At 44.9% G+C, this 12,915-nt stretch overlaps 1 protein-coding gene across 2 annotated transcripts in view; it reads left to right on the top strand.

The window, feature by feature from the left end:
- Positions 1-11,224, top strand: part of LOC141075841 (RELT-like protein 1) — a 41,942-nt gene extending 30,718 nt beyond the window's left edge. For both annotated transcript variants that reach the window (XM_073562990.1, XM_073562989.1), the window contains exons 3-4: positions 9,190-9,264; positions 11,112-11,224. In XM_073562990.1, coding sequence (XP_073419091.1) covers positions 9,190-9,264; positions 11,112-11,191 — 155 coding nt within the window. In that variant the 3' untranslated portion in view covers positions 11,192-11,224. The remainder of the gene's footprint in view (positions 1-9,189; positions 9,265-11,111) is intronic.
- The last annotated feature ends 1,691 nt before the right edge of the window (positions 11,225-12,915 follow it).

Here is a 12,915-nt window from a genome sequence, read left to right as displayed (position 1 = left end):
TCTTTCTATCCTCCTCCTAGTCGCAGGAGACATTGCTCCCAACCCGGGTCCCCCATGTTATAGAAAGTCAAACCCCCCGACTGCTACACTTAGAAACCCCTCTATTCTGATTAATATTCCCTGCCTGCCATCTGTCTCTCTTAATCGTGCACTTTGGAATTCTCGCTCAGTGTGTAACAAACTCTCCTTCATCCATGATTTCTTCCTTTCTAATTCTCTTAACCTCCTGGCACTTACTGAAACCTGGATCCAGCAGTCAGACACTACCGCTGCTGCTGCTCTTTCATACGGGGGGGCTACACTTCTCTCATACCCCAAGATCAGACAATAGAGCAGGTGGAGGCGTTGGTCTGCTCCTATCACCAAAATGTACCTTTCAGATTATCCCTCAAGTACCCTCACTTGTCTTCCCTTCTTTTGAGGTCCATGCCGTCAGACTCTACACCCCCCTCTCCATGCGAGTGGCGGTGGTGTATCGTCCTCCGGGCCCCTCCCATCAGTTCCTGGATCATTTTGCCACTTGGCTTCCACATTTTCTCTCCTGTGACATCCCTACCCTCATCATGGGAGATTTCAACATCCCCATTGCTCTTCCCCTCTCACCATCTGCTACTCACCTTTTATCTCTAACCTCCTCATTTGGCCTTTCGCAGCTTACTAATTCTCCAACGCATGAAGATGGAAACTCCCTCGACTTGGTCTTCTCTCGGCTTTGCGCAGTGGATGATTTTGCAAACTCCCCTCTCCCGCTCTCTGACCACAATCTTCTTTCATTTTCTATAAAGAACTGCCAGGCTGCTCAGGTCACCCCCACTGTCCAGACTTATAGAAACATACAGGCCATTAACACCCAGAAACTTATGAAGAACTTGCAGTCTTCATTGGCCCCTATCTCCTCCCTCTCATGTCCTGATTCTGCATTGAAGCATTACAATGAAACACTTCAAAGTGCCCTGGATGAATTTGCACCCCCTATAAATAGAACACCACAACGCAGACGGCGACAACCCTGGCACACGGTGCAAACACGTTTCCTGCAGCGGTGCTCCAGGTGCGCCGAACGTCTGTGGAGAAAATCCAATCTACACGAAGATTTCATCCATTTTAAGTTTATTCTTAGAACATACAACACTGCCCTTCACCTCTCCAAACAAACCTATTTCAACACCCTCATCACCTCACTGTCCAATAACCCGAAACGTCTCTTTGACACTTTTCATTCTCTACTCAATCCAAGAGTACAGGCCCCAACCACAGAGCTCAGAGCTGACGATCTGGCCAATTACTTCAAAGAAAAAATCGACCAGATTCGACAGGAAATTATCTCCCAATCACCTCATACCATGCACTGTCCTCCCTCCCCCACTGCATCTAGCTCACTCTCTGATTTTGAACCAGTCACAGAAGAAGAAGTAAGCAGGCTCCTTGCATCTTCTCGCCCAACTACTTGCACCAGTGACCCATTTCCGTCACATCTCCTCCAGTCCGTTTCCCCTGCTGTCACCCCTCACCTAACTAAAATATTTAACCTCTCTCTCTCTTCTGGTATTTTTCCCTCCTCATTTAAGCATGCCATCATACATCCACTACTTAAAAAACCATCCCTCGACCAAAACTGTGCCGCTAACTATAGACCTGTCTCTAATCTTCCCTTCATCTCTAAACTCCTGGAACGCCTGGTCCACTCCCGTCTTATCCGCTATCTCTCAGAAAACTCTGTTCTCGACCCTCTCCAATCCGGTTTCCGCTCTTTACACTCCACTGAAACTGCCCTCACTAAAGTCTCTAATGATCTGCTAACAGCTAAATCAAATGGTCATTACTCCATGCTAATTCTCTTGGATCTCTCGGCAGCATTCGACACTGTGGATCATCAGCTCCTCCTCACTATGCTCCGTTCCATTGACCTCAAGGACACCGTTCTCTCCTGGTTCTCCTCCTATCTCTCTGACCGCTCCTTTACTGTATCTTTTGCCGGTTCCTCCTCCTCTCACCTTCCCCTTACTGTTGGGGTCCCCCAAGGATCAGTTCTAGGCCCCCTCCTCTTCTCCTTGTACACTGCCCCTATTGGTCAAACAATCAATAGATTTGGGTTCCAGTACCATTTCTATGCTGATGACACCCAACTATACGCTTCTTCTCCTGACATCACGCCAGCCTTCCTAGAAAACACCGGCGATTGTCTAAACGCTGTGTCTAATATCCTGTCCTCACTATATCTGAAACTGAACCTGTCAAAAACTGAACTCCTGGTGTTTCCTCCCTCTACTAATGTACCTATACCCGACATTGCTATTTCTGTGGGTGGCTCCACTATTACTCCCCAGCAACAGGCCCGCTGTCTTGGGGTCATACTTGATTCCGAGCTTTCCTTTGCCCCCCACATTCGATCACTGGCTCGCTCTTGTCATCTGCACCTCAAAAACATTTCTAGAATTCGACCTTTTCTTACTTTTGACTCTGCAAAAACTCTTACTGTTTCTCTTATTCATTCTCGCCTCGACTATTGTAACTCTCTTCTAATCGGTCTCCCTCTTAACAAACTCTCCCCTCTCCAATCTGTCTTGCATGCTGCAGCCAGGATCATATTCCTCACCAATCGTTACACCGATGCCTCTACCTTGTGCCAGTCATTACACTGGCTACCCATCCACTCCAGAATTCAGTATAAACTTATTACACTCACCCACAAAGCCCTCCATGGCTCAGCACCACCCTACATCTTCTCCCTTGTTTCAGTATACCACCCTACCCGTGCCCTCCGTTCTGCTGATGACCTGAGGTTAGTATCCTCAATAGTCAGAACCTCCCACTCCCGTCTCCAAGACTTTACACGTGCCGCGCCAATTCTTTGGAATGCACTTCCCAGGTCAATGCGATTAGTCCCCAATCCCCACAATTTTAAGCGTGTCCTGAAAACGCATTTATTCAGACTGGCCTATCGCCTCAACACATTAACCTAATCTATCCCTGTGTGGCACAGCCAAAAGTTTTACCATAACCAGATTTCCCGCATCATGTTCCCACATGCTTTATGCCTCCATTAGCCCTCTGTGTCTGTACTGTCACACACTTAACATTATGGCTGGTCCATACAATCAGGGCAACTGTTAACACCCACCTTTCGTGTCTACCTCTTTCCTCATAGACTGTAAGCTTGCGAGCAGGGCCCTCACTCCTCTTGGTATTTGTTATAATCTACTGTATGTGATTATTGTTATGCTGTAATGTCTATTGTCTGTACAAATCCCCTCTGAAATGTAAAGTGCTGCGGAATATGTTGGCGCTATAAAAATAAAATTTATTATTATTATTATAATATTTTATGGGGCTGGATAACACAACACCTACTGGTTTTATGAGATTTGAGATTCACTTGTTTACTCAGTGGAGAAATCTTGCAAACTTGACCCTGATGGGTCATGGGTTCACATCAGAAAATCATATTTTAGTCCATGTAGTTTCAGACTTTGGTGGAGTTGTAAAAGAAACTGCTTCTTTGGTTAAGGTTCATGGAAATGTGACATCTCCAATATATATTTTTTGAATTGTGTTTTAAGTGATGGAAATCTTCAGATGCCTAATTAGTGGTCACCGGCGGCCATCTATGCTCAGACTTGACCCATGGGAACTTTGCAATCACTTTTCAGTTAATTTTCCCTGTTAATCTCACTCATAAAACTGCTGTATGGATATAGCTGATATAACCGAAAAGCATCATCAATTTTTTTTAATGCATTTTACTTGATGTCTTCATCTTTTTTATTTATTTTTTTATATTCTTGAACCTTCTGCCTATTTACATGGTTTTAAGAGTAAATCTTTGAATTGTGTGATGTACGAGTCACATAATGTTTAGTGTAAAAAAAAAAAAAAAATATAAAAAAAAATAACAAAGCAAAGCGCTAAAAGAGAATCTTTAACAGAGAGCCCAACAACCACTGAAAGGTTTAATGTCTGAGTGAGGATAGTCTTATGGGTTGTATAGTTAATCCATTTATGGTCAGGAAACCTTTTTATTATATTTTGTTTTTTTATGACCTATTATATATTCTATGTTTTCTATGTTTTCTTTTTATTGTATTCTTTGCTTAAGTAAAAATATTAATAAAACTGATGGCTTCCCTGAGTGCACATTGTCGCTGGCTTGGGATACCGGCAGCGCGCTTGATGCCAGGTCTGGACTTTACATGACGTTTCCTCTCTTTTTGTGTCTAGTGGGGGCGGATATGTTTTATCTTCTTATCTTCTGTGGCTTTGGGGAGGGGAGGTTATGGCTGCCGTTTCCTTGTTGTGCAGCTTGTAAACTGGTTTGGTCACATGTCTGATGCGGGAAGAGATGTGCACAGGATTTCTGTCATCTGTATTAAGATGGTGGTTTTCTCTGTGACATGTCATTTAGCAGGTTAAAAATGTTTTCATTTTCATAGAGGTGTAAGTGGCTCACACAAGACCTTTACGTGCCTTGGCTATTCTTCTTCTTATACATGGAGGTCATACTCAAATATACAGAGGCCAGAATTAAAAGCTTGGACAAAGTCGCTGGCCAACTTTAATATTTATTAAAAAAAAGTCACAATTGAGCAAGGTTTTCCTTATCAAATAGTACTATGAACTTTTTCATATGTCTCACAAACAGAGCACATTTTAATAAATCTTATTTATATTATTCCAAAAATGTATTCTGTATTCTTTTATGTAAGAGCAGTAAAAACATATGGATGGCCCAATTGCCTAATTTAAACAAGTAATAACAAAGGATAAAAAACCTTGAAAAATACAAAGTATGATGCAAACAAAATTGCCCCCAAACACAGTAGAATACCCCCACAGTAAATTCCTCCAAAGTACCCTCCACATGCACGGTATGATGACCCTACTCTTTGCCCCATCCCTCAATCCCCCCCGATAGTGGTCAATCCATCACAGTATGATTCTCCAACTATAATCCCCACACAGCCCTTCATACAGTATAATGGCCACAAACAGTGCTTCATACGGTATAATGTGTCCCACATAGCCCTCCATACAGAATAATGGAGCCCTGCATTGCTTTCCATACAGTATAATAGCCCAACATAGTGCTCCATACAGTATAATGGCCCCACATAGTGCTCTGTACAGTATATTGGCCCCACATTGTACTCTATACAGGATAATGGGCCCCACATAGTGCTCCATCCACGATACTGGGCCCCACATAGTGCTCCATCCACGATACTGGGGCCCACTTAGTGCTCCATACAGGATACTGGGCCCCACAGAGTGCTCCGAACAGGATGCTGGGCCGCCCCACATAGTGCTCCGTACATGATGCTGGGCCGCCCCACAGAGTGCTCCGTACAGGATGCTGGGCCGCCCCACAGAGCGCTCAGTACAGGATGCTGGGCCGCCCCACAGAGCGCTCAGTACAGGATGCTGGGCCGCCCCACAGAACGCTCCGTACAGGATGCTGGGCCGCCCCACAGAGCGCTCCGTACAGGATGCTGGGCCGCCCCACAGAACGCTCCGTACAGGATGCTGGGCCGCCCCACAGAGCGCTCCGTACAGGATGCTGGGCCGCCCCACAGAGCGCTCCGTACAGGATGCTGGGCCGCCCCACAGAACGCTCCGTACAGGATGCTGGGCCGCCCCACAGAGCGCTCCGTACACGATGCTGGGCCGCCCCACAGAGCGCTCAGTACAGGATGCTGGGCCGCCCCACAGAACGCTCCGTACAGGATGCTGGGCCGCCCCACAGAGCGCTCCGTACAGGATGCTGGGCCGCCCCACAGAGCGCTCCGTACAGGATGCGTGTCAGATTTGGCTCATGTACTCTAATATAAATGTGTGTTAAAAAGGTAAGGGCACATTGGTATCTAACCCCCCAGATCCCTCTTCTGCACTGTTGGACATGTCTGGTTTTACCAGACCACCTAAAGGCTGATTTCCAGCAGCAGATTTCCTGCTCTAGCGAGCACCTATACACCATGTAACAAGTCGATTAATTCTCGTATAAAGGCCGGATGAGGCAAACTGTATGTGTGTGAATGATCACTGATCTGGTCCACAGCTTGTATACTGCCAGCAGTATGTCTGTTATCGTCGTCTTTTATGAGGGCGGCATATCTATAGTAATCAGCTGCCGATCACTGCACAGGAAATGGCGGGTAACAAAATATCTGCCCTTCAGTGTGATGCTAATCTGACTGACTAATCTGTTGCTTTTTCTGTTTTCTGTGCAGTATCTGCTCACTAATCATTGTAGCACATTTTAATAGCACATGATAGTCTGCACCAATATTTTCTTTAGCTTGTGATTTGGGATGTGATCCCTAATATTTGTAGGTTTATGGGGTCATGGCAGAGATTGAGTCCACAATCGAGATTTGACACGATCATTAATTAGAGCGCACATGACCGCAGGGTCCCACACCGCGGGTACAGCCTGGAGACGGCCGCGATGCCACTCTATCGTGAACGTGGCAGGGGCTCTTAAATGGACACTTGGCAATTAAGGGTAAGCGTATTGCATTAGTGTTCAGCAAGAAATTAATTTCCCCTCAGTTACAAATAACTCATTTGAAAGCCACTGTGTGTTTTTCTGATTTTACGCAAGTGTCCGCCTGATTGTGGTAAGTGGCTGCAGGGGAAATCGGGCAATTAGTCGTCCAAAGCTAGTGAGTGGGAACTATACAGAGAAAAAGTATGATGGAAAGATACTGCAAAATACTGACCCATTGCTGCGGTGCACAAGAGGCCTAAAAGCCCTTATTTCCTCTGGACTTCCCCCATACACAGGATCGCCCGCCTCCACCTAGTGCTCCTCTGTTCTCTGGCATTTCTGGTGCCAGACTCTTCTGGTGACGGCTTATCTCCCGGAGAATAGAAGGATCAGCCAATGGAAATCTAATACAGTTGTGGACAAAAGTATTGACACCCCTGCAATTCTGTCAGATAATACTCAGTTTCTTCCTGAAAATGATTGCAAACACAAATTCTTTGGTATTATTATCTTCATTTAATTTGTCTTAAATGAAAAAACACAAAAAGAATTGTCCTAAAGCCAAATTGGATATAATTCCACACCAAACACAAAACAAGAGGGTGGACAAAAGTATTGGCACTGTTCGAAAAATCATGTGATGCTTCTCTAATTTGTGTAATTAACAGCACCTGTAACTTACCTGTGCCACCTAACAGGTGTTGGCAATAACTAAATCACACTTGCAGCCAGTTGACATGGATTAAAGTTGACTCAACCTCTGTCCTGTGTCCTTATGTGTACCACATTGAGCATGGAGAAAAGAAAGAAGACCAAAGAACTGTCTGAGGACTTGTGAGGAAGCATGAGCAATCTCAAGGCTACAAGTCCATCTCCAAAGACCTGAATGTTCCTGTGTCTACCGTGCGCAGTGTCATCAATAAGTTTAAAGCCCATGGCACTGTGGCTAACCTCCCTAGATGTGGACGGAAAAGAAAAATTGACAAGAGATTTCAACACGATTGTGCGGATGTTGGATAAAGAACCTCGACTAACATCCAAACAAGTTCAAGCTGCCCTGCAGTCCAAGGGTACAACAGTGTCAACCCGTACTATCCGTCGGCGTCTGAATGAAAAGGGACTGTGTATGGTAGGAGACCCAGGAAGACTCCACTTCTTACCCCGAGACATAAAAAAGCCAGGCTGGAGTTTGCCAAAACTTACCTTAAAAAGCCTAAAACGTTTTGGAAGAATGTTCTCTGGTCAGATGAGACAAAAGTAGAGCTTTTTGGGCAAAGGCATCAACATAGAGTTTACAGGAGAAAAAAAGAGGCATTCAAAGAAAAGAACACGGTTCCTACAGTCAAACATGGCGGAGGTTCCCTGATGGGGTTGATTTGCTGCCTCTGGCACTGGACTGCTTGACCGTGTGCATGGCATTATGACGTCAGAAGACTACCAACAAATTTTGCAGCATAATGTAGGGCCCAGTGTGAGAAAGCTGGGTCTCCCTCAGAGGTCATGGGTCTTCCAGCAGGACAATGACCCAAAACACACTTCAAAAAGCACTAGAAAATGGTTTGAGAGAAAGCACTGGAGACTTCTAAGGTGGCCAGCAATGAGTCCAGACCTGAATCCCATAGAACACCTGTGGAGAGATCTAAAAATGGCAGTTTGGAGAAGGCACCCTTCTAATATCATGGACCTGGAGCAGTTTTCCAAAGAAGAATGGTCTAAAATTCCAGCAGAGCATTGTAAGAAACTCATTGATGGTTACCGGAAGCGGTTGGTCGCAGTTATTTTGGCTAAAGGTCGTGCAACCAAGTATTAGGCTGAGGGTGCCAATACTTTTGTCTGGCCCATTTTTGGAGTTTTGTGTGAAATGATCAATGTTTTGCTTTTTGCTTCATTCTCTTTTGTGGTTTTTTCATTTAAAACAAATTAAATGATAATACCAAAGAATTTGTGTTTGCAATCATTTTCAGGAAGAAACTGAGTATTATCTGGCAGAATTGCAGGGGTGTCAATACTTTTGGCCACAACTGTATGTTGGATTCTTCTCCCTTTTCACATCATGTCGGGGGGATAGCCAGGAGACCCCCAGACACATTAGTCAGTAGACTGACATTGGCAGGTTCGCTAACATTCTTCCAGTGTGTATGAGGCCTTATAGCTGGAGTTGGTCATGAGCAGATCATTGGCCCATTTCTGTAGCATCTGCCATCAGTCTTGGGCTTCATTCAGGCGTCCAAATTTCTCACGTACGAGAAAACGGACTTATTATTTTGATCAGTGTTTTATTAGTGTGGTCTGAGTGTCATAAGTTTTTTTTTTTTTTTTTTTTTTTTCCGTACGTGGAGAAAAAAATGTCACAATCTTCTCCTTTCTGTCAGTCCGTGAAAATTGGACCGCACTCTGATGTCATCGGACATGTCACTGCAACTTTCCACAGGCCGCTCGGCCCCTGAAAAATCCCATACCAGTGAATGGCCCCGCAGGCTATCACAGGAATGAGTGCGGTCTGTGAAAACCATGGATATCCCTTGTACGTGAAAATCTGTCATACATGTAAGGCCTCACTCAGACGTCAATCTCACACAGCAGATGGGCAGAAATTATTTCATAACTAGGAAAATCCCTATAACAAACGTCTGTCATATATCATACAGTTTTGTGTGCTTGATTATTTTTTATTTAATTGCTTGTTTGTTTTTTTTTCTTTCCAGAAATGCAAGATGGTGTTGCAGAAACAAACAATGATACTGTAGGACAGATTGTGAGCTTCATCATGAAAAATGAAGGTACGTCTGTACAGCAGACAATTGTATTACAGTGGACGATAACGGTCTCCTTACCAACTGACATCAGCATCCTACTGTCCTTACAGCGTCGGTGTTCTTAAAATGGTTTTCCACTATTTTGATACTGAAGACCTGACCATCAATATCAGCTTGGTGGGGGACTTACACTTGAGTACCCCACTGCTCCGCTGTTACCTGCTCTGGATGCCGGCATTGTACAGGGCTGCACCGCTCCATACACGGTGTACTTCCGAGTCACTTCAATAGGAGTGGATCTGCAGTACCCTGCAGCAGCCACTACACTTTATGGCTCTGTGTTCTCCCACTCCAGTTACTGTTTACATGCAGTCACTTACCTTGTCTGGACACAGCCGATCAGTGTGGGGGTGCCGAGTGTCTGCCCCCCACCGAGCTGATATTGATCACCTGTCTGAGGTGTAGCTCATCAGTATCACAGTACTGGAAAACCCTATTAGATTAACAGGTAATTAGCAGATCATATATATATTTCATTTTTAAATTAAAACATTAATGCTTAACATTGTTTCAAGTATGGAGAATTTTTTTGATACAGTCTATAGTGGCACATGCGTATGTACAAGTCTACAGTTGCTGCCCTCACAAGCATCCCGGGCTCGCAGTTGCCCCCTGCATACGCTTGTTTGCATTTTCACCATTGTCTTGTTTGGTTTCTGCTGTGAATATTCGATAAGTTCCTGGTCTGATTGGTATGGGGGTAACACTTTCCTCTGGTTGTGCTTCCTGTTCCGATTCATTTCCTCTAAGTCTTGATCCATTTGTGCCTATTGTTACTGGGCAAAGCTCCAAAGGTGGTCATTTTCGATGTACGTTTGCACTAGAACATGTTAGTCATTAACTTATGGTATGTTTACTTACATTGATTGTCTATTGTTTGTCAAAGTGAATGTCCCCTCAAGGTCTCCTGGAAGAAAATACTAGGTATTGGCCATAAAGCTTAACCCATTAAGGCACTCGGGTCATTCAGGCTGTGTAGATGTAGCTATACTGAAGAGGTTTTATCAGGGAGTGTGAGCAACTGGGGGCTGCTCAGTGAGCGAATATTTCACCCGCGCTGTAAGGTATCAAACGTGGTGTCACATGTATTCTGGTATAACTTATCTGTTCAGTACATGTCCTGTGATGTAGAGGCGTCGTGTCTCCTGTGTCATGCCCTCAGCATCCTGGACACCTCTAGCATTTTCCAGGCATCATTCATGTGCCTAGTAAGCGACTAGGGCACTGAGTGCAGAAGTGAGGATCGGCTGCCATGGATGACCAGACTGGATGCCAGACCAGGGCAACAGAAGTCCTCTCGTAATTGGTGCCACTGCACCTCTGCTTTCCCGCCTGTCTGTAACAGTCAGTGTCCCCATACATAAGATTGGGTGGTAGAGGGAAGGGGCAGTGATGCTTCTGTCTACACTCCCAGCTTTCCCTGACAGTCGGGCACCCAGTCGACATCTTGTTGGCTGTAGAAGCATAGGACTCAGATCTGTTCCTTAAACCTCAGTCACCTAGAAGTGATGGTCGCATGTATTCATATGTCCACCTGAGCGAAGGCCTTCTCATAATTTTGTGTTACTGCCGTGCTGGTCAGTGGGGCATCCTTGTGTGAAGCACTGAATTACATTTCCAGCAATGCATATTCTGTTATCGGAGCTTCTGCCTTTGTGTGGAGCGTAGAAGCCACACATATTCTATTCCTGTGCTCTGCTCCTCTGTGGACATTACATGTTATGTACCTGTATTCAGGTAGAAGATTGCCCCTATAGGGTGTGCATTTATTGAGGTGTCATTTTGCAACATCCTCTCATTTGTCTCTGCAGCAAATGCTGACGTTCTGAAAGCCATGGTCGCAGACACATCCGGCGTGGGAGATAACAGCCTGTTTGATCCAGAAAGGTAAGGTCTTCAGTAACCGATTATAGATCACAGTTCACATGATGTTAAGTCTAGCTGTGCAATTGTGATGGAAATATCCCTACTTATCTGTAAGATGCCCATAAGTTTTCAAGTTTTAGCCTTCAAAGATTCCCATCATGCAGGTATGTGGGGGAGTGGTGATCTGTGTACCTGCCTAGCATCCTGCTAGAGAGGACGTGGTGTAACTGCCTAGCATCCTGCTAGAAAGGACCGCCGATCAGTAAGTTTACCATTTGGCAGTAGTATGTACACACAGTAACATTTGCAGAAACACACGATTTTTGCAGGTCAATATCTGGATCTTTATATTCTAGTAAAAAGCAGCATACATGGTTTGGTGCAGTGTTAGGCTGTGTGCACACGCTGCGGATTGGGGTGCGGGTTTATCCGCGCAGATTTTGTAAAATCCTGCGGATTGCTCTGCGGTTTTTCATCTCCTCAATGGAGGAGATGGCAAACCGCAGCGGAATCCGCAGAAAGAATTGACATGTCAATTCTTTATGCGGATTGAAAACCGCAGATAATCCGCGCGGAAAATTCTGCACCGTCTGCACTGCGGTTTTTGATTCCCATAGGGAATAATGGTACTGTACACCGCAGCAAAAACTGCTGCGGGTCCGCAGCGGCCAAATCCGCTGCGGAACCGCAGCAAAATCCGCGGCGTGTGCACACACCCTTAGGGTAACACAGGATCTGTGGCCAGTGTCAAATAAAATAAATGACCGTGTGTTCAGTCATAGCTGCTGACATCCAGGAGAGGATTAGGAGAAGCCCCCAAAAAGAGGCATGAAAATAAGCCCAGCAGCAATATGTCAGCAGAATGTGTCTACGTGCCCTGGAGTCACTGGAGTGTCACTTGTGTAAGAGTGATAGGAGGAGGTATCCAGAAGCCTGTGATGTGTTGTGAGCTGCTGAGAGATACGATTGCAGAGAGACGGCCATTAGGAATTAGTGAAGAGTGGGCCGTCTATCTGGGTGGATTACCTCACATGGTGCATGGATTGTGGGTGCAATTTTCTCTGAGGAAAATGTGATAATTCCATGTGCAGTTACCTGGCCACAAACCTGAGGATTATTTAATTTGTCCGTAACTTGCAAGTGTCCCACAGTAGCAGAAAAGCGTACTGTAATCAAAAGTTTGAACTCTGTGTTCCCCAGACTCAACAATATTTAAGACAAACTCGCCATACAATATACTACAGCAAAAATCTCAACTTTTATTCAATATTCTTAAAAAATATATATTAATAAAAATGCAAACCTCTAGAACAGTAGAGACCGTCCATAATCAAAAGGCTACCAATCCAACGGTTTCCAAATGTCCATTCTGAATGGTCATTTAAATGGACTAACCCTCCTCCTGGGCTCCTGCCCTGCCCCTCCTGGGCTCCTGCCCTGCACTCCCTTACACCTCCGTTCGACGAAGGCTAGTGCACCCTATAGACAATATGATAGCCACCGAGCACACATAGGACATAACTCTGTAACATCAGCATCCGCAGAGACAATGCTGGCAGAACTGCAGTAGTCCTGGACCATATGATGCTGTTTTTTTTTTTTTTTTTTTTTTTTTTTACATGGGACATTTTCATTTTGGAAGGGGTTCTACATTTAGTGGACAACTCTTTGAACAGTGTCTAATAGCAGCAAATAATACACTGCACAAAAAAATAAAGTAAACACTAAGATACGACATCCTAGATATCA

The sequence above is a fragment of the Dendrobates tinctorius genome, unplaced genomic scaffold (genome assembly GCF_039654945.1).
Source record: "Dendrobates tinctorius isolate UK_male_01 unplaced genomic scaffold, ASM3965494v1 ptg000376l, whole genome shotgun sequence".
In the NCBI taxonomy this organism is placed as follows: domain Eukaryota; kingdom Metazoa; phylum Chordata; class Amphibia; order Anura; family Dendrobatidae; genus Dendrobates; species Dendrobates tinctorius.
Note: the sequence above shows the minus strand (reverse complement) of the source record. Positions and strands in the feature narration are given on the sequence as shown.